The sequence below is a fragment of the Gopherus evgoodei genome, chromosome 4 (genome assembly GCF_007399415.2).
Source record: "Gopherus evgoodei ecotype Sinaloan lineage chromosome 4, rGopEvg1_v1.p, whole genome shotgun sequence".
In the NCBI taxonomy this organism is placed as follows: domain Eukaryota; kingdom Metazoa; phylum Chordata; order Testudines; family Testudinidae; genus Gopherus; species Gopherus evgoodei.
In genome coordinates this window covers 99271465-99293718 of record NC_044325.1, presented here as the reverse complement: position 1 = coordinate 99293718, position 22254 = coordinate 99271465, and the positions used below count along the sequence as shown (strand labels likewise).

General features: G+C 41.9%; 1 protein-coding gene across 4 annotated transcripts in view; it reads left to right on the top strand.

Annotated features, from left to right (window-relative positions):
• LOC115650399 (fatty acyl-CoA reductase 1) overlaps window positions 1-22254 on the top strand; it is a 60077-nt gene that overhangs the window by 12354 nt on the left and 25469 nt on the right. For 2 of the 4 annotated variants that reach the window (XM_030560320.1, XM_030560323.1), the window contains exons 4-8: window positions 7787-7964; window positions 15490-15534; window positions 15625-15743; window positions 16239-16306; window positions 18187-18358. In XM_030560320.1, coding sequence (XP_030416180.1) covers window positions 7787-7964; window positions 15490-15534; window positions 15625-15743; window positions 16239-16306; window positions 18187-18358 — 582 coding nt within the window. Of the gene's footprint in view, window positions 1-7786; window positions 7965-15489; window positions 15535-15624; window positions 15753-16238; window positions 16307-18186; window positions 18359-18679; window positions 18852-22254 lie in introns of all 4 variants that reach the window. The other 2 variants (XM_030560322.1, XM_030560321.1) reach the window with 2 other exon arrangements.

Below are 22254 nucleotides of genomic sequence, written 5' to 3'. Positions count from 1 at the left end.
TAAAGTTAAATGTCTATGCTGTAGCATGTAAACATAAAATATAGCAAAACTTAAAGTTCAAACCAAACAAATCTTTGTTTTCCTAAAGTATTCTAAAGTTGCATGGTTTTAAACTTCAGTTTCCAATTCACAATTCATCATCTCGTTGAAAGAAATTGAAGATCATTGGGGGAGGGGGTTGTATTTGAAATAAGAGTAGTTTTAAAAAAAATCAAATTTGGACTCAAGAATTGAACCTGGATTCAGAACACTGCATTACAATAAAAATAGTGTGTAGAGGCAAACTTTTTTTGCAGTCTGCCTGACCGTGAATGGTTGTAGTGATGGGCAAGTGTGACTGCAACAGGGACTGAGATGGAGACTGCAAAGGAAGGATAACCTCTTGCTCTTTGTATTAGAACCTCTTGATGTCAAAAATAGCCAAAACTAAACTTGTTCTTCATTAATCCCGTGCTGTTTTTCTGACTACTCTGAGGGGATATCTCGAGAGCAGACAGAGCCCCCTTCCAATTGTGAAAATACAGCATACTTTCTGCCCAACAAACTTCAATGAATAAAACAAAACTATATGAAGGGTAAACTCCCTCTGGTTCAGATGTGTGGTATAGTTGTGGCAAATACAGTAAAGTTTGAGTTCTAGCATCAAGTGGGAAAAGCAGTAAACAAGCCGAAACTAGCTGCCCATCTGTAAGGTGCACAAAAGATTTCATTTAGCCAACTGTAACTAGACCTAGGTTCTAGTGGGTTAATTTTCTGAAGCTGCTGCAGAGGATAGACAAAAAGCTTGAGTGAGTTGGAATAAAATGTAAGGTTTAGTAGCCTGGATTTCAGTAGGGAAGAAAAGAGAATCTGATTCTAGTAAAGAGAATAAAGAATACCCATGGATAGTAGTTAAGGGGACATCAGTGTAATAAATTTCACAAAGGTGTAATTTTTGCAGTATGTAACCTCGGATTACTGTAACAAATATTGAAGATGAGTTGTTTTTCTTGAACATTTTCACTGTTTACTTCTACAATAAATGTAGATCCAAAAAGATTTCAAGTTGTTATCTTTCCTCAAAGTAATTTCAAGTATTGTAACTGCCCTTGACTCCCCTATCAATTTTTGTGGTAATTTTTCTCTTTAAGGTAACTGTCCAAATTTATTTTTTTTATTAGATTCTAATTAATTGGATCTCAACTTGATCTCTTAAACGTAAAGTGGCGGATGATGGTGGGTAGAATATGAGCCTTTCAAAAAGGCTGTCTGTTATGGCAGAAGTAATAGAAATAATAAATGTAGTATAGGAAAACTTTTTTTTCATAAGAATGCATTTGCCATTTTTCTTATTTTGGAGCAACAAGAAACACTTGTAGAAATTCTCAAATTTTTATTTTATGAATCTGAAGGCATGGATTAACTGTGCTGTGAATACTTCATAGACAAAGTTAGGGGTTGGATAGTCTGTTTAGCACTTGATTGAAAGGCCATTGGATCAGAGTTCAGACAAGCATGCACTTAAATGCAGAAATAAGACACTGCTTTCCATTGCAGCTTTGCTGGATTTTGTCCAAGTAACTGAAAGCCTGGGTAATGAAAGATTGTGAATCCTTTTTGAAGTAAGTTGATTGCATGCATTATTGGGCTAATCTGAAGCTACAGATAAAAGTACTATGTATTAACCCAATAACATAAGGATAGACAGGATATGGATAATTGAGTTATGAAGTTAGAAATTTAGCTTTACCAACTAGAAAAAACCAAATATATCTAAATGATCACTATACTCTCTTTGCACTAACTTCCTCTGTAAAATCAGAGTCTTGAAATGAGCTTAATCCTCACATCAGTTTATAGAAGTTGACTATTTGGGAGCTTCTACGTGGAAGTGTAGAATTACTTTTTTAAGTTTTGTAACTGCCTATTCAGGGAAGAAGGTGTTGGGCTGGTAGGAATCTAGCATGTAACTAATTTAATGTGTGAAAAACTTGGCAAAACTAAAAGCTGGTCGAGTAGGGAAATACTTTTTTTAAATAACTGATAAGGGCCTTGTGTAAAGCAACATATGTTGTGGCATCAGAAATGGCTGCATAATTAGTATTAACAACAGTTGTCAAGACGTTGTATAAATCTTTCTTAAGACCCAAACACGGGTCTTCAGTGCCTAGGTAGAATAGGTAAGACCTCAGTGTTAAGTAACCATGAAAAAGTCCTCTATAGAACACATTCTAATGATACTCCATTATCTATCTTAAAGAATTAAGGCCTGAACTGAATTTCACAGAATTTGAACCTGTTTCCAGAAGTCTAGATATTTCAAAGCTAGTGCCTAGGTTTCATGAATAAATATATGCATCTAAAGTGAAAACAAGGCAGCATCAGAATATGGGAGGGATATTGAGAGAGATTAAATGTATTTCTGGTTCTGCTGCTGCTTTGTGTGACCATGACGATGTATGTAAGCCTTTCAATGCCTCAGTTTCCCCAGCTGTAAACTAGTCATGATACTACATCGGTGAGGTAGGTATTATGATGCTTGGCCTTTTGTAGAATGCTTTGAAATGCTCAGATGAGATGCTGTACAAGCATGGTGGAAAAAATGGTATTAAAAATAAACATTTAATTTTTAATTTGAAATTATTGCTGCCATTTTGTTGTAATATTTTTAAAAGCACAAATCAAAAAGGAAAAATTAAGCAGTACAATGTTTGCGACTGACCTTGTAAAGAAAGTCATACTGCTGAACTGGTGATAGTCGGCACCTGAAATTACAGTTAGTTGAAATGCTAAACCTGTTTTTTACAGTAGTATTCTCTTCTGCAAGGGCAGAGAGAATATTCTTCATTTCAGTTTATGCAACTACTTCAGTTTCATGACCAATTGATTCAAAATTAAGAAACAGAGTGATTGGGAATCAAAAAAGTAGGAAAGCTTTTTTCTCTTAGTCTGTGCATAAAACAGAGGTGTGAAAGGATGAGATCTCCTAATGCTGAAGTGTTTCTAGTCACCTCAAGAATCAATTCAATTCACTAACTACAGATCATCTTTTCTTTTTTTAATAATTATTTTAAATGCAAAACATATTTTAATAAACTTTGTTCTTAGGTACCCGGTGCATTTGATGTTGTTTAATAAATATGTAATTTTAAAATGTTATTTGTACATTTTAACTGAATTTTACTTTCTATCCAATTGGAGTTTGACACAAGTCAGGAGTTATTTTAAAAAATTGAATAAATAGAAAATGATGAATGATGCATTTCTTAACATGATAAAATAAAGTAAAAATTAAGACAGACTAAATGTATATTAAACTATATAATTGCTTAAAATATGAAGTTAAATATAAGGTATCCTGGTAATCAAAAAGTAACAATTTTTATAAAGGCTATAGTTAATTGCAAATTTCATTTTAATGATTACCAGCCAGGAGACTAAACATTCTTTTAGGGTAAATAACTAAATTCAAATGCAAAACAAGATTAAAATCAATTTAAATCAAGGTTTCCTACTTACTGATTTAAACCATAATTAAAATTGGTGACTTAAATCACTATAATTTTAAATCCTTTCACCCTGTGTACAAATGCATGTCAAAATGAATACTGTGTGCATTTGGTATTTTTTCTAATAAATAACTTCCTTCATTTTTAATGTTAGTGTTAGGTAATCCTGATGTCATGTGTCATTCTGTATAAAGGGGAGTTACTCCCATGTTCCTGAGGCTGGTACTCAGAAGCTTAGAGATAAGTACCTCTACTTGTGATAGCTATTGAAATGTGGAAGTAACTCAGCAACCTCTTGATGTGTTAGATGTTGGGACTATGTAAATATGAACACGTTTTGTGTGAAATACAGTAGAAATTGCTTATTCAAAGCATAAGAAGTCTAAGCATTGTGTGGCTTGAAAGGAAGGAGAATCCGTTATTTTTCAAGATAAATTTAGGAACATACCACCACAAAAAAAAAATAGTTCCATGCTTCACTGCAGTGTATGTTAAATTCTACCAGCTGCCACAACCCCTAGTTTGGTTGGAACCTAACAACTTGATGATACTAAGCCAGCAGAAGTGTCACACAATCTCTGGCCTTTTTTGATGTGTGACTCTTCTGGAAAATATCTGGAATACTCACATCAAATGGATTAGATTATCATTTCGGCTTTATAGCACATGCATCAACTGGAACTATAGATGGGTACGTTGGAGAATAATAGATCCCTTTCTTTTTTTGGCACCCAGAACAAGATACTTAGTTAACAGCACACTTATAAATCTATAACTAGTTATGGGAGTTATATATTGGTTGAAAATCGTGTTTTTCAGAAATGCAGAGGTAGAAACCAGTTCCTTTACTGTTACTTGAGTATTGTGGTAGAGGAGGACACAGTGTAATTTCTGCTGGTCTGCTACTGCATATAAACACTCTGAAAACCTGGACAGTTGCCTGCAGAATTCAGCTGAAGGACAAACTTGGAGATGTGGAGAAAAGCACTGGGGGTGTTGAAAAAGGGAAAAGGATATGGGGTTGTTTGACTGGCAGTGCAACATGCTCTCCTATGCGTGCATACTGCAAATGTGCTCTAGTGGATGTGGGTCAAGGAGTGAGTAGCTTTTTGAAGGCTGCTTGAATGTACAGCAGGCACTAATGTGGGTACAGGAGTAGTTCATGTAAATTGGGCTGAAAGTGAAGGCAGCAACCAGGAACCTGCAGCACTCAGTGACTCTACAAGAACATAACAACCTCACTGCGACAGTCCTGGTTCAAACTGTGTGGCCTACTAGAGAGTGGGAAACAGAAGTGGGGCCACAAAACGCAGGAAAAGGTATAAAAGTTGGTTCTATTTAAAAAACAAAAAAAAGCCCTAAATAGGTGCTAAACAAATAAGATGGACTGAAAATGGACCAAAAAACATTGGCAGCCATTGTTCTGTGACATGGTGCAGAGAAACATGCATCCAAAAGATCTGTAAGCAGGGGATGGGCTGTGAGCTGCTTGTTACTAAGCCTGTGCTACTATAATTTCCCTTAGAAATGTTACTTGTGGTTTTCTCTCCAGATCCCTCCCCTGAAGGAAGGGTGGTATCCCATTTGTGCAGTATGCTGTTACAGGGCAAGAATCTTCAAGACTAGATTAAGTTTAAAAAACAGAGGAAGCATTCAGATGAAGTAAAGGGTTGGAAAATAAGGATGAGATTCCCCCAGTGCACGTACAGCTCTCATTAAATATATTAGGGGTTTGCATGTGTACATGACAAGGCAGAATTTGGGCCCAAATGTGGCGGGATTGCTACCTTTCCAGCTCTTGTCTTTGCAGAGATCACTGAAGAGCGCTGCATATAAAAGCATGGGAAGAGATCTTTATGGGCTAAACTAAGTTGTAGTTTACTGTAACTTTCTGCCCCGCACCTTGAAAAACATTTAAAATGCACCAAATTAGGTTCCCTTTGGATTCCTTCATTTTTTAACCCTCTGTAGATCCAGGCCTACCTACCAAAGTGTGAATTACATACACCCTTGCACATCATATCTGGATTTGATTCACTAAATGTAAGGGAACATAAATTGTAACTAATACTAAGGAGCCAGAAGAGAATAGTAAAGCAAGAGGAGCGTGTACAGAAAAGGCCTTAAACATCTTTTTTCCTAGTCTAAAAATAGCGTTCAGTGTTTTAAGTGCTGTTTAAATTGTTCTGTGGCCTTTTTTTATACAGTGGTCCCTTCTCTGGCTCAAAATTTATGAAAAACCTAGTATAAACAGCTTTTAATACCTTTTAAAAACATGATAGCTGGTTATGGTCTCCCCTGATTTTACCAATACTAGCTGATTTTTAAAGGTGTTTAAAACTCGTTTTTAATAAATACCAATATATTCAGCAAGTCTGGACAAAGTGTAAGAAGTAAGTCTATTTCAGTTTTCACCTTCTAGATGTTTAGTATGTAACTTACACCATTTTAGGCTCCCTTGTAAGGTAATCTAAGTAGGTGTAAGGAAGCTTTCAGGTGTGGTCTATACGCACACGGTTGCACCGGTTTAACTAAAGGCGTGACTTTTTAAATTTTTTTAAAATTGATTTAATTTAAACTGGTAATGCTTCTATGCTCAGACAAACCTTCATTACACACCAACTAACATGACTTCTCTCAGTTTGAGCCTATGCCTATAGGAGGGTTTTTCACCTTGCTCACTGTGTTATTTGGAAAAACTGTTTAACATCTTGGAAGAGCCAAGAAAATTAACTTAACATATATAGCTGGCATGTAGTAGAAAATGTAAACATTAAATCAGAAGGGGGTAGGCAGAAAAGTGGCAATATAAAATCTTGAAGATGACAGTCTCGTCATTAGCCATAACTAATGGACCAAGTCCACTAATTGTGTATCAAATATGCACTCTGTCCCCTCACTTTTTTAAAAAAAATATGGTATGAATTAATTCACTACAGAAAAATGGGGGAGAATGAATTGTGAATTGATATGTATTAAAAAGTATGTTTTGCTTTTATTTTAAACCAAGTTTGCAAGCAGTTCTGGGATTTTACTGGATATTATTTTATTTTGTCCTATCAATTTTTGTGTTGCAATTGAACTTCTGGAAATGTGGTGGTGCACAGTGCATTCAGTTGTGGGTTTTCTTGTGCAGTGATCTGTTGCTTTTGAGAAATCTTGTATTGATCAGAGATCAGTTTATATCCATTTTCTTCTTTTTATATTGCCATTTAATAATTCCTGTAAATTCTTCTTCCTTCAAAAATAACCCTTCAGATTTTTAACTCAATTCATAAAATAAACTTTAATTTCTAGAGCACATTGCAATGTTTCTAAACATAATGGGGTTGGTCTATGTAAGAAAACTTTAACCTGAATAATTAAATAAGCTACGCCAGTGCAAGCCCTTATTTTTAGATATACTTACAAGTTTAAATTATACTTGTACCCATGTTGCTTTGGGATAAGTGATTTGTTTTTTTAAATCTCTTTTTAAGTATAGTGGGTTTTAAATCAATTTAGCCTTTATTGGTGCAAGAGTTCTAATGTAGACCAGCCCTTAGTCTCCTGAAATTGACATCAAATTCTTCTTTCAGTACAGTTCTTCCACACTTTACTCACCTCCAGTCTGAGAGAGCTGTTGATTAAACAGAGTGAGCATTAAGGGCTAAATGCTGTTAGTGTTCAACTGTTATTTTTTGCTTCTAATGAGATCAGGCTTTGGCTTCTAAATAAAGGAAACTGTTTCTCATAAGTGAAATCTGAGGGAGTTGTACAGATTGCAAAACTGAGCTTGGTGTAAATTATCTGCAGAACATCACTATTGTACAACCTACATATATGTGCTTGCATACCAGCGTCAAAAGTGCTGATTTATCTGAGAACTGATTTTTCAGAGGTGCTATGCTTGTTAGTTTTTGTGCAAAATGGTGCTCGCATCTCTGAAAATGAGGCTATTGGGTTTTTAAATTCATTGATGATCTGATATTGGACACTAGGGCTGTTACAGAGCTTTGAAGTGGCAGTATTAAATTACTTCCAAAGCTTTTCCTAAAGCAACTTGTAAAACTTACCAATAAAACACTACAGCAAAATTCCTTGCTTTACTGTGTTTATGCCATTCTTTGTCTACCTTGCTTCTGTGGAACTTTACAGCTTCAATTTCTCATGATTGTTGCTTTGAAATAAATGAGGCAGTCATAAGCATTTTTTCTTGATAAGTTTGTTTTTAATTTCTCTGCTTTCTTTCAGACTTATGTACTCCTTTTAAGTGAATTGTACAGTAAATTAAATTGTTGTCTTTTTTGATTCTTTAGGTGGATGGATGATGGTCTAGTGAATGACATTACTCCAAAACTGATAGGAGACAGACCTAATACTTACACTTATACAAAAGCCTTAGCAGAATATGTTGTGCAGCAGGAAGGTGCAAAATTAAACATAGCCATTATACGGCCATCAATTGTTGGTGCCAGCTGGAAGGAGCCTTTCCCTGTAAGTCTTTTTTTTGAGCCTCCCTCTGAATGTTCTACAATCCATGTTTCTTGACCTGTAACCTATGCATGCATCCTTGATAGCCTGTATTGCTAGGGATCTAGTTCAGAAGTTTATAGAAATCCAAGTTGAAACTTAGTCACTTGTGGATAGCAAACTGAGTTACAAATCTGCCTCATTTGGTTGACAGCTTTCTGTGTGTAGGTTTTTGTATAAGAAACCCATAGATTTAAAGGATAAATTACTCTGATCTCTGGATTGTATGGGCCTATCAAGTGAATTAAGAAATATTTGTTAAAATGCAGGAAGGGTATATTTAGTTGGAACTACTGGAGTGAATATGATGCTTTCCTAAAGCGATATTTTTCACTATATACACACTTAACTGTTCATCCAAAACTTTTTCTGATAAGGAGACTAAATAGTGTAGCCTTTTGGAAAGTAGTTTTGTCTTCAGTGAGTTTCTGCGTATCTATAAAGAACGGAAGTTTCTCTCATTAGTTAGTTCCCATGACTTCTAAGTGACTAAAACACATGCAAAACTAAAGCCTTGATCTTTTATTTTTCTTTGCCACATTTGTGCTTCCTGATCCTGGAGATGCCTTTACGGACCCTTCTCCCCTTCAACTTGCAAGAGAAACTAGGGATTAACAGAGCACAGAAATGCCCTGGAGCGCCCCCTGTTTGTAACCACCCTACATGACAGCCATAGGAAAGGGAGTGTTTTAGATGTTCTTCTTCGAGTGACTGCTCATATCCATTCCAGGTAGGTGTATGCGCCGCGCGTGCACGTCTGCCGGAAACTTTTTACCCTAGCAACTCCAGTGGGCCGGCAGGTCGCCCCCTAGAGTGGCGCCAGTATGGCACCAGATATATACCCCTGCCGGCCCGCCCGCTCCTCAGTTCCTTCTTACCGCCGTGTCGGTTGCTGGAACTGTGGAGTGCGGCTTGCTGACCTCCACGTCCCTAGCTCTCCTGTTTGTCGCTTGACTTGTAAATAATTCTTAGTTAAGTAGTAGATAGTCTTTTAGTATAGAAATAGTTAGTTAGAATCTTGTAAATAGTTATCGAATGTTGCCTGCGGTTGGGCTGTTGCCCTCCCCGGCACCCGGCACCGGTCCCATGCCTGGCGCGCCGGGTTTCAAGCAGTGCTCGGCGTGCAAGAAGCCGATGCCCACGAGCGATCCCCACGACGCGTGCCTTAAGCGCCTAGGGGAATCGCACATTAGCGACAAGTGCCGCATTTGCAAGGCTTTTAAGCCTCGCACTAAAAAGGAGAGAGACCAAAGACTCCATGCTCTCCTTATGGAAGCGGCTCTGTCTCCGGCACCGGCGGGGCAGGCAGCCAGTTCTACTTCGGCACCGGACTGCACCGGCACCGGCAAGACTCCCCGGCACCAACCATCTCCAGCACCGGGAGCAGATCTACGTCCCTCGGCATCTGCGACACCATCAAGGCAGGCCCGAGTGGACCACCCAGCACCTACCTTAGCCGCGGCACCGCCTGCAGGACTGCTGTCAACTCCGGGCCTGGAAGGTCCGTCGAGTCCAGCCCCAACTAGCTCCCCCATAAGATCAGGGGTCGAGCTAAGGGTCCCGTCGACGCCGGAGACTTTCGCCTCGGCTCGGGACTTAATTGCACTGACGGAGCCATCTCAGCCTCAGCCTGCACCCCCGGGACGCATAACTTCCAGGGGCAAGCCGATGCTTCAAGCACTGTCTCCCGAGTCCCGGCACCGATCACCCCGGAGGCGTGAACACTCACGCTCGGGGCGCCGCTCGGAGTCCCGGCACCGGTCGCCCAGACGGTACCGATCGTACTCGCGGCACCGATCACCATCCGCACGGTCCCGGTCGGGCTCATCTCACCTCCGGCACCGAGACTCCAGGAGCCGTTCACCTCGGCGTTCGGCCCCACGGTCGACCTCCCGGCACCGAACCGGTGGCAGGTCCTGAACCCGGTCGACCTCCTGGCACCGCGCTGGTGGTAGGTCCCGGTCTCCGCTGCCGTCCCGGCACCGTGTTCTCAGAAGGTCGCGGTCCCGCTCCCGGCACCGACATCGCTCCCGATCCCGGTCGGGTTCTCGGCACAGATCATCACGCCGTTCTTGGTCCCGATCCCGGTACCGATGTGGGTCGTGGCACCGAGCCTCGGCACCGAGGGGAGCGTCAGTCAAAGCGCATAGAGCTGCATACCAACCTAGCTCAATGCCCCCCTGGCCTTCTAGGGAGCCGTCAGTCTCCTCCCACACTGACAGTGCCTATGCCATGGCACAGGACAGGCACGCGGCCTTGTTCCAAGACCCTCCACCACAAGAACGAGGGCCTCCACAGTGGGGGTTTTGGACCCCATGGGCATACTCTCAGGCCCAGGGTCCGCAACACATTACCCCCCGCCCTGTGGCGGAGCGCAGACCACCGGAGGCGACGGTGTCTAAACCCCCTCACTCCCCGGAAACAGACGGTACTCACCAGGACCCAGAGCTCCCTCCAGAAACGGAGGTGCAGCCCCTCACGGAACCCCCCCGTGGACACTTTGTTGCCGGGGGTCTCCTCGTCCTCGTCTCCGGATGAGGCAGTGGTGGGTACCTCGTCCTCCAGTCCCCCCCCCACTGGATTTGTGGGCACACCAAGACCTCCTCTGCCGAGTGCCACAGAACCTGAACTTGCAGGCAGAGGAGGTGTCGGAAATTGAGGACCCGGTGGTGAGCATCCTTTCAGCTGATGCGCCCACCAGAGTGGCCCTACTCTTCATAAAAATGATCCAGACTAATGCCACTAACATCTGTCAGTCACCGGTCTCCATCCCTCCGACCGCTCGAGGGGTGGAGCGAAAGTACATGGCCCCCTCAAAGGGCTATGAATACTTATATGTTCACCCGACCCCCTGCTCGTTAGTGGTCCAGTCAGTGAACGATAGGGAGCGCCACGGGCAAGAGGCCCCAGCGCCCAAGTCGAAGGAGGCGAGGCGGATGGACCTCCTGGGCCGCAAGGTCTATTCGGCGGGGGCGCTGCAGCTCCGGGTATCAAACCGAGAGGCCCTCCTCAGCCGCTACTCCTTCAATTCCTGGGTAGCGGCAGGGAAGTTTGCGGAGCTCTTGCCCCAGGATGCACGCCAGGAATTTTCCACCATCCTGGACGAGGGCAAGAAAGTAGCAAGAACATCGCTACAGGCCTCCCTTGATGCTGCCGACTCGGCCGCTCGGACTCTAGCTTCGGGGCTCATGATGCGCCGGATCTCTTGGCTGCAGGTCTCTGGCCTTCTGCCGGAGCTCCAGCACACAATCCAGGACCTCCCCTTCGAAGGCCAGGGCCTGTTTTCGGATAAAACAGACCCTAGACTGAAAGATCTTAAAGATAACAGGGTCATAATAAGGTCGCTGGGCATGCATACGCCGGCGACACAACGCAGGCCATTCAGGCAGCAAAACCAGCAGCAGCAGCGGCGGCCATACCCTCAGTTCCGCCCGCGGCAGGACCCTTCGAGGCGCTGAGGCAGGAACAACCTCCGCAGGCAGTCTGGTGAGCAAACGGGGCAGAACCAAGGCTCCACCAAGGCCCCTCCAGGGCCTAAGCCTTCATTTTGAAGGTGCGCCCGAGGGCGCAGTACCAGTTTCCCCTCCAGATCTTTCCCCGCAGTTTTCCAACCGCCTTTCCTTTTTCCTCCCGGCGTGGACCCAAATAACGTCGGACCGTTGGGTCTTGCGTACGGTGCAGGCCGGTTATCACCTGCAGTTTTCTTCGCCCCCACCCTCCCATCCACCATCCCCGTCCCTCTTCAGGGACCCCTCTCACGAGCAATTCCTCCGTCAGGAAGTGCACGCACTCCTTGCCAAGGGAGCCATAGAGGCGGTCCCGGAGAACGAGAAGGGCAAGGGGTTTTATTCCCGTTACTTTCTAATCCCCAAATCCAAGGGCGGTCTCAGGCCCATCCTTGACCTGCGGGAACTCAACAAGTATATCGTGATGTTGAAGTTCCGCATGGTATCCCTTGGAACCATCATCCCATCCCTGGATCCTGGAGACTGGTACGCCGCCCTCGATATGCAGGACGCCTACTTTCATATCTCTATTGCCCCCCAACACAGGCGTTTCCTCCGCTTTGTGGCCGACCGCCAACATTACCAATTTGCGGTCCTTCCGTTTGGCCTCTCTACGGCCCCGAGAGTGTTTACAAAATGCATGGCAGTCGTCGTCGCACACCTTCGACGTTGCCGCATCCACGTCTTCCCCTACTTGGACGACTGGCTGATCCGAGGCACGTCGGAACTGCAGGTCTGCGACCATGTCGCCAGGATCAGCACCCTCTTTGCGGCCTTGGGCCTCGTAATCAATGTATCCACGCAGCGGATAGAGTTTATCGGGGCCGTTCTAGACTCTGCCCTGGCCAGGGCCTTGTTACCCTTGCCCAGGTTCCAGTCGTTGTCGGATATCATTCTACGGTTGCGAGAGGCCCCGCTGACCTCAATACGAACATGTCTGGTCCTCCTAGGCCGCATGGCAGCCTGCACGTTTGTAACGGCATATGCCCGACTCCGCATGAGACCTCTTCAATCATGGCTCATTGCGCAGTATCGGCCGGCCAGACAATCGTTGGACACGGTCGTCACCGTCCCTCAGAGGGTGCTGGACTCTCTTCGCTGGTGGCTGGACCAATCCGTAGTCTGTGCGGGGCTCCCGTTCCATCCGCCCCAACCTTCGGCATCCCTGACCACGGACGCCTCCGATCTGGGCTGGGGGGCTCACTGCGGCACCCAGAGAACTCAAGGCTTGTGGACACCACAAGAGATCAACCTCCATATCAACGTACGAGAGTTGAGAGCGGTCCGCCTTGCTTGTCAAGCGTTTGTCCACCTCCTTCAAGGTCGTTGTGTCCCGGTGTTCACCAACAACACGACGACCATGTTTTACATCAACAAGCAAGGCGGCACCAGGTCCTCTCCCCTCTGTCTCGAGGCGATATGTCTCTGAGAGTTTTGCATAGCCCATTCGATTCACCTTTCCGCCTCCTATCTCCCGGGAGTGCGGAACACCCTAGCGGATCGGCTGAGCAGATCCTTCCATTCGCACGAGTGGTTCCTCCGTCCGGACGTCACCCTCTCACTCTTCCAGAGGTGGGGTCGTCCCCGGCTGGACCTCTTCGCGTCCAGGGTGAACAGGAAGTGTCGGACATTCTGCTCCTTCCAGGGTCGGGAGCCAGGGTCTCTAGCGGATGCATTCCTGATCCCATGGACAGCCCACCTGTGTTATGCTTTCCCTCCCATTCCACTGATTCACAGAGTTCTCATCAAGGTGCGCAGAGACAGAGCCCGGGTGATTCTCATAGCTCCAGCATGGGCCAGACAGCACTGGTACCCCATGTTGCTGGACCTCTCAGTAGCCAACCCAGTTACCCTGCCCCTTCATCAGGACCTGATCACTCAGGACCATGGCAGGCTTTGTCACCCGGACCTTCCGTCTCTACACCTTACGGCATGGCTCCTGCGTGGTTGACAGACTCCGAGTTGCGATGTTCCACCCCGGTTCGCGAGGTTCTCATGGGCAGCAGAAAGCCTTCCACCAGAGCGACTTACACAGCTAAGTGGAAGCGTTTCTCCTGCTGGTGTTCAGAGAAAGCTCTTCGCCCTATGGAGACTCCCGTCACCACTCTTTTGGACTACATCTGGTCCCTTAAGACCCAGGGTCTGGCATTGTCGTCCCTCCAAGTCCACCTAGCCGCCATCTCCGCGTTTCATCCTGGAGTGGACGGATGTTCTGTCTTCTCTCACCCTATGGTGGCGAGATTCCTGAAGGGGCTGGAGCGGCTTTATCCACAGATTCGCCCTCCGGCCCCTTCATGGGACCTCAACCTGGTCCTGACTCGGCTCATGGGCCCTCCATTCGAGCCATTAGCTACTTGCTCCCTGCTCTACCTCTCGTGGAAGACCGCCTTCCTTGTGGCCATTACCTCTGCTAGACGAGTGTCAGAGCTGAGGGCCCTCACGGTGGACCCACCATATACCGTCTTCCATAGAGACAAGGTACAGCTGAGGCCTCACCCTGCCTTTCTTCCCAAGGTGGTCTCAGCTTTCCATGTGAACCAAGAGATTTTCCTCCCAGTCTTCTTCCCCAAGCCCCATTCGTCCCGCAGGGAGCAGCAGCTCCACTCGCTAGATGTCCGACGGGCACTAGCATTTTATGCGGACAGGACCAAACCCTTCCGCAAGTCCCCTCAGTTATTTGTGGCAGTAGCGGACCGGGTCAAGGGGCTGCCGATTTCCTCCCAAAGGTTATCTTCATGGGTTACCTCCTGCATCAGGACCTGCTACGACCTGGCCCAAGTTCCGACAGGCCGTGTGACTGCTCACTCCACCAGAGCACAGGCATCATCGCTGGCTTTCCTCGTCCGCGTGCCAATACAAGAGATCTGTAGGGCGGCGACCTGGTTATCGGTCCATACATTCGCTTCCCATTACACCCTGGTCCAGCAGTCCAGAGATGATGCGGCCTTTGGTTCTGCAGTGCTCCAGGCCGCGACTTCTCACTCCGACCCCACAGCCTTGGTAAGGCTTGGGAATCACCTACCTGGAATGGATATGAGCAATCACTCGAAGAAGAAAAGACGGTTACTCACCTTTGTAACTGTTGTTCTTCGAGATGTGTTGCTCATATCTATTCCACACCCGCCCTCCTTTCCCACTGTCGGAGTAGCCGGCAAGAAGGAACTGAGGGGCGGGCGGGCCGGCAGGGGTATATATCTGGTGCCATACTGGCGCCACTCTAGGAGGCGACCTGCCGGCCCACTGCAGTTGCTAGGGTAAAAAGTTTCCGGCAGACGTGCACGCGCGGCGCGTACACCTACCTGGAATGGATATGAGCAACACATCTCGAAGAACAACAATTACAAAGGTGAGTAACCGTCTTTTGCTTTAGCAGCTGAATGCTATCTGACTTTTCTCCCAATCTGGGCTAGTCCTCTTGTGACTAGTTTTGGGGCTGTTTTCCTAACTCGGGAGAAAATCTTTCTCAGGCTCTTACAGATCACCAAAATCAGAACTGTCCTTCCTTTTGATACTGAATGTAGACATTAAAAATTGAGACTCCTACTCTAGAAAATGACAAGAAATCTAATAAGGGACAGCAAAATTGTTTATCTACTTCTCTGGGTCACTGGAAGTAGCTCAGGTCAAAGTATGTCTTGACTTCATAGCTGCTGTTAGGAAACTTCCTTCAAACTGTAAACCTGTGTTATAAAATTATTTTAATCCCACCATTTATTTGGTAAGAAGTGAATACACAGCAGCTCATTTTGAGGAGCTAGTTAAATTGCGTGTGGCTCTTCTGCTGGAGGAGTTGTAGCTGTTAATTAAATGCTGTCACAGGTACACAAACTGAAAGCACCTTTTATATTTGAAACAAAAGTAGGAGTGAGGAAGTAAAATGTTGTCTCCTTTAAATTGTAACAGTAAATGTTTGTCAAATACAAACTCTATGTTGAACTCAGTAAACTTCTACTGAAATTGCTTTTGGTTTCTTTACGCAATAGGGATGGATTGATAACTTTAATGGGCCCAGTGGTCTTTTTATTGCGGTAAGTAAACATTTTAATACAACTGTCTTTGAAAGGAAACACATTACTTGAAATGTTTTATTGATGTCTCTTCTGTTTTTGTTATTTAAGGCAGGAAAAGGAATTCTTCGAACAATAAGAGCCTCCAACAGTGCAGTTGCAGATCTTGTTCCAGTAGATGTAGTTGTCAACACAACACTGGCTGCAGCTTGGTATTCTGGAGTTAATAGGTATAGCAGGTGACAATGCAGTTATTTTTAATTAGCCCCAAAAGTGGTTGTGTGATGTTTTTATAAACCTAACCATCTATTGACTGCTCGTCTATAGTTTGCTTTTCCCACACTATTATGGAATTTAAGATTCACCATATTAGCCCATTAAGCCAATGGCCAGTATCTGATGATGTGTTTAGTCAGTAGTGCAATACTGTAGATGAGGGGGAAATTCCTTCCTGATCCTTATAGCTGTCAATTTAAATTATAAATATTAGAGTTGAAGCTTAAATATTTGTTTCATGAGAGAGAGAGGAATTATTACAACAGCTGTTGGGAAGAAAAATTCTTGAAGTACGGAGATAAAATAAAGGTAATTAGATTGGTCCTCCCCTTTATCCAAACTCCAGAATTCAGGGGACAAGAGTGATTTGGATAAATAATTCTGGTTTGGGCTATTGTGTACCAAATTTTAGTTTATTTTTAATTAATTATATGTGCTGCTTTTTTCAGACCAAGAAACATCATGGTGTACAATTGCACAACAGGTGGCACCAATCCTTTCCACTGGGGTGAAGTTGGTATGCTGTGTTCTTTCTATACATGTTATCTGTAAACTTCAATAGAAATTTTTTTATTGAATAATAAAAGGCCCAAAATGTGGCCGTTAGATAATGTGTATTTTTATAAAACCCTTGTATCAACTTTAATAACTTCTCTGTAAGGACTTGAGAACACAGATTTTAAAATGTTAACATTTTTATAATCCAAAATTCAGCTGTCATACCTCTCAACTTTGCAATGTGTTCTATCACTTTTTAATTTTATCCTCTGTTCCATGTTTCTTCCCCCTCCATTCACTGTTTATTTTCCTGGTAGTAGCTCTTCCCAGTCCCACCTTCATCTGAAATGTGGAAGTACTACAGTTTTCCTAATAATTCCCACAACCTAATCTGCCTGCAGTTCGTGGGTAGAGTGAGTAAAGCACTGATCACAGGGAGCAGTAGAGACCCCATGATGTTGGCAAAGTATTCACCGCTGGGTTTAGCGGCTGTCTTGCTAAACGCACCTAGAACTTCTTGTTCTGTGTTTGTACAGTGCCTACCACAGTGAGGTCCTGGTCCATGACTCGTAAGCACTACAGTAATACAAGTAACAAATAATAGAACAATAGTCCAAAAGTGAGATGGATTTTGCACAGAGCAGTACACTTGAGAGGTATGATGGCAACTTTTGCTTTTAAGTAGTCAGATTGATGTAGTTATTGTTTTTTTACCTTTAGATAGTCACATGAGGTATCAAATACAGAAAAATAATCCTTAAATTTGGCCACCTATTTTCAGCTCTTAACATACTTTGAATTAGTCTAATCTGTTTCTGCAATATTTTAATATTAGACATATAATGTTTGTTTTCTTATATGAAAATGTAAGATTTCTAACATTTTAATGCATATGTTCTCTTATCTTTATGATCAGAAGTTTTAATAGGTTTGGAATATATTTATTCCAAATGTATAAATATTTAATTTCAGAGACTGCCCTGTAGCTAGTTTTAAATTAGTTCTAAAGATTTTCTCTGCACTGAGGTTTTTTCTTAATTGGTGCAGTTCATATTCTCTCTCACACACACACACAAATAAATAAATAAATAAATAAATAAAAACATTTCAACCATTTAATCTTCCAAGCAACTTGGTTTCAACCATTTAATCTTCCAAGCAAATTGGTTGGAGAACTACTGGTTTTTAGTTAAATCACAACTTACTTTGGTTTCTTGGAGAAAATGTGTTCTTACTACAATGTGAAAAATATGGGAGATATTTAGAAAGCTGAAGTAAATATGCATGTACCTACTTAAGGGCCCAATCCTGCATTTCTTTCACAGCTGAAGTTTCTGTTGACCTCAGTGAGTGTTGGATGTGCAAGAAATGCAGAATAAAACCCTAATACAGTTTTTTTCTTTAAATGTTTAAGAAGTGAATCATTTGTTAAAATGTCTTTTGAAATGCAGATCAAATGTTTAGAAATGGCAATGATATCATTAAAAGGAAGGTTAAAATAATTTGTACTATAACAGATTAGGATTATTGCTAAATATATAGTATACAAAGCTATTTTATTTAAATTGTTTACAACCAGAAGATTGAATAGTGTTTTTTTCTTAAGTAAGAAAGAGGGACAGAAAGAGAGACGCTACAGTGAAGTACAATATTAAAAACAAACAATAGAATTGTGGGTTTATGAAGTACCTCTTGGGACAAAGAGTGACAGTCCAATAGCAATTCAAGTTGAACAGTTTCATAATTTTGTTTTAGTTGATGGGAGGTGGCAGAAATGTTAGAAAAGTTTTTTGTATTTAAAGTAACATTAAGAGTAAGTACTGTACTGTAATGTACTTTGAAAACCATTAAATTTTACATGGTTATTATCAAACCTATTACACAACTTTTCTTCTTCAGAATACCATGTAATTTCCACTTTCAAGAGGAATCCTCTCGAACAGGCCTTCAGACGGCCCAATGTAAATCTAACCTCTAATCATCTTTTATATCATTACTGGATTGCTGTAAGCCATAAGGCCCCGGCATTCCTGTATGATATCTACCTCAGGATTACTGGAAGAAGCCCAAGGTAATGGTGACTAGAGCTGTCTTACCTGTTCCTCTGTTTAAACAAACCCATGTTTACATGAAAATGTATATTAATACTGAATTATTTTCCAGATTTTGCTTGCTTATTAAGGTCGAGTCATCTCTAAATAAGAGAAGATCCTTGAATTCAAGACTTTTTCACTCCCTGCCAGTAATGAGAATGCATTGTCTGGGTATTTTATTTTGTTCTAGGATCTGAATAATCATTGTGATGTTGGGATAACTTGAATTCAAGACCTAACTACAGGCTCTCTTGGAATAATAAATATTCAAAATATTTTAATCCTTATTTTTCCTACAGTGTATTACCTAAATTTGAATTTCAAGATGAATCCTTTAGAACAAGCACTAAGGCGCCCCAATGTTAATATGCATTCCAACTTCCTTTTGCATCAGTATTGGACTGCGGTCAGCCATATACTACCTGCAGTATTGCGTGATGTTGTTCTCAGGTTGACAGGTCAGAAACCGTGGTAAGAATGACAGTGCTAAAAGGTGGTGGAGGCTTGTAGAGATGATAATCGCATGAGCTTTACCTTAGATCTACTAATACAAGCAATAACAATAAACTGGCTGGGAATTCCGAGAGGATTAATGACTGTCTAGGAAGAGTTGACTTTGAACTGTTCCTCAGGCTGGTAATGCTTGTCAGTCACTAAGCCCTAAGAAATGTCCTGCTTTGAGGTCATTATTGCTATTATAAACTGAATGTGGAGAGAGAAATTCCACAAACATGGCACGCAATTTTTATATTTTGTTGTAGATGATGCAGTTTCATATCTTATGCAGGACTTTTCCAGATAATTACTTGTATTGTCTCAACATTCCATTCAGTTTATAATATTTAATTTCTTTATTAGGCTAACTTTTTGAAGTGGGAAAATGGTATAATGTTTAGCTTAAATAATAAAAACTAAATTACACAGAATGAGGTCTAACTACTACTTCCTTTCTATTGTTCCTGACTTCAAAAGCAGTATAATCCTCTAGACTTCTCTGCTGCATTTATATGGCAAGCCTGGTTTTCGAAATATTTATTTTCCAACTACATTGCAATCATAGTAGAGAGTCGAAATAGTGTATATGATCAATGAGTCATTCACTATCCCAGAATCTAGATCTTGTTATTGGGAAAAACAAAGTTTTTCATCAGTCCATTTTTAAAAAATGACTCTCACTGGGCCAGTAAGAATATTTTAAGATTTATTTAACATATGCCAGACCTGCTTGACCGTGGAATTGTCTCAATAAAAGATATTGGCAAAAAGTGAAGAAAACACTCCCGTTTGCACATAACATGCAATAACATTTCTTAGACTGTAATATGTTCAGGGCAAGAACCATCTCTTTATTTTTTTGTTTGTACAACGCATAACACAGTGGGGCTCTAGCCTCTACATGCTACCACAAGACAAATAATAATTTCTTATAATAATTAATGATGTATACATTTAATAACTTTCCACTCCATCTGGCTAGCCTTTAGCTTTCATTACTAGATGGCACAAGTTAGAGCAGTCCAGAGTCTTCCAAACGTGGTGAAATCTGTACAGTCAAACTGACATCAATATTGTTCTCCCTGTAACTACTTCACAATAGTGTTTTGTTTGTTATTGTCCTTTGTGTGCTATTTCTATGCTGTGTCTTGGAGTATTAACACACTTAAAATGATTTTCTGAAGTGTGTGTTCAACTGCTGTATCTAATATGCAAATAATGACATACTATAAATGAGAAATCCACTGTAATTTTTATTCCGCAATGCTTTGTCATGTAATTGATGTATGATACTGCCAAAGGAGAAGGAAAATCTTAACAGAAGTAAAAAACTTTCTTGAGGTTACTTCTACAGTTCAGACAAGTTGTATGACATTCCCTACAAACTGTTCATCAAAGTAACAGCAGGAGCTTTGTGTTCACAGAATTTTCTTTCCAAATTCTTAGTCTCGCTTTACATGATCAAATCATGTTTTCTGACATGCTTCATTTAATCATGTCAGCACTTTAAACATTTTTATTCTTGAGGTGTCTGTTTTTGTTTATCAGAATTTCTGCATCTGGAGGAAATGTTAGAAAAATTAAAAGCAATTTAAAACTCTTAGGTTAACCTAGGTTACAGTGTCATACAAAAACTTGAGGAAGGAGTAGGGATGGTGGAGGGGTTTAACACTTGTCCCAAATTTTGTGCAAACAGTATTAGTGTAGGCCTTGTATCTATAGGTCTATAAAGTCATGACTGGTGTTAGAAAGTAAATAAGGAAGTGTTATTTACTCCTCATAACACAAGAACTAGGGATCACCAAATGAAATTAATAGGCAGCAGGTTTAAAACAGAAGTATTTGTTCCACACAACACACAGTGAATCTGTGGAACTCCTTGCCAGAAGATGTAAAGGCCAAGACTATGACAAGGTTCAAAAAAGAACTAGATAAGTTCATGGAGGATAGGTCCATCAATGGCTATTAGCCAGGATTGGCAAGGATGGTGTCCCTAGCCTCTTTGTCTGAAGCTGGGAATGGGCAACAGGGGATGGATCACTTGATTACCTGTTCTGTTCATTCCCTCTGGGGCACCTGGCACTGGCCACTGTTGGAAAACAGAATACTGGGCTTGATGGACTGACTCAATATGGCTGTTCTTAAATTCTTCTTTTTTTTCTTATAGGAATTGATGTGAGACTGATCTGATTTTTATAATTATACAAATGTTGTTCTTTTTGGTAAATGGTATAATAATCATCCTTGGCAGTGTTACTGGCAGCACATCCTTAGCTCAGAATGTGCTATGTGTGAAGTAATCTGACCACTTCTATTTAAAAACTAAACAAACCCCAAAAACGTAACAATGCTTTGCACTTACCTTATTTGTATGTTTGTACAGGGCACAATAATGTCCTGTCCTCTAGGCATTACAAATAATAATTCAGCATCTTTTATCTAAGGATTTCAAACCACTTACAAACACTAACTCATTAAAGCTTCTCAGTATCCCTGTAGAAAGATGGAAGATATGGCAATCATGAATTTAGAGATCTATCCAAAAGCTGTTGTTTGAAGTAGTTTTAATAAAAAATGAAGTGATAAATTGTGAAGCCAGGGTTAAAAATATCATTTTATGTGATCTTATTTCAGATCTAGGTTATCTAGAGTAGGGATTATTTTAACTTTGTAAAACACCCCACACGTTGTTGATGTATTATAAACCATGAGTGAATGAAGGGTACATTTACTCAGAAAATGGAGGTGTATTTTTCTGTTGGGCATGAAAATTTTCCCTTCCAAGCCTGATGCATCTGTGAAGACTGCAGAGTTGTTGGAAAGATATGTAGGATTCCAACTGATGCATAAATGTTATACACTTGTATTGGAATTTTGGTCCAAAAAATGGACATAATTTAACAAGGAATTTAAAAGCTTACTGGGCACTTTAAAAAAAACAGTTTTAAAGAAACTAATGCTATAATTATTCAGGTCTATTCTCAGTCACCTCCAGGTCTGTTCTCTTGGTGTTTTCTTCCTAACTGAACCTTAAAACAGGCTGTCAAATGGCACAACAGTTATCATTACTGCTAATGTTACAAGAGTCCTGGTGAAATCATTATTGTTTACCAACTGGTTTATAAGATGGTAGGTTATAAGATGTATTCCATCTTCACCACTGGAGCTGGCCTGGCCTGGCCTTACTGCTTTGAATTTACAACTCTGTTATCGCATGTCTCTGGTGCTTTTCTCCTTCAGTTTGTATGTGTGTTTTGGTTTTGATTTTTAAAAGGCATTTGTGGTGCTCAAGCCTTAGTGTGACCAGAATATTGAATCCTCATCCCCATGTTTTTGGCCTGAAGTGATGTCTTAGCTGTCTCCCTTTTGACATCCATCC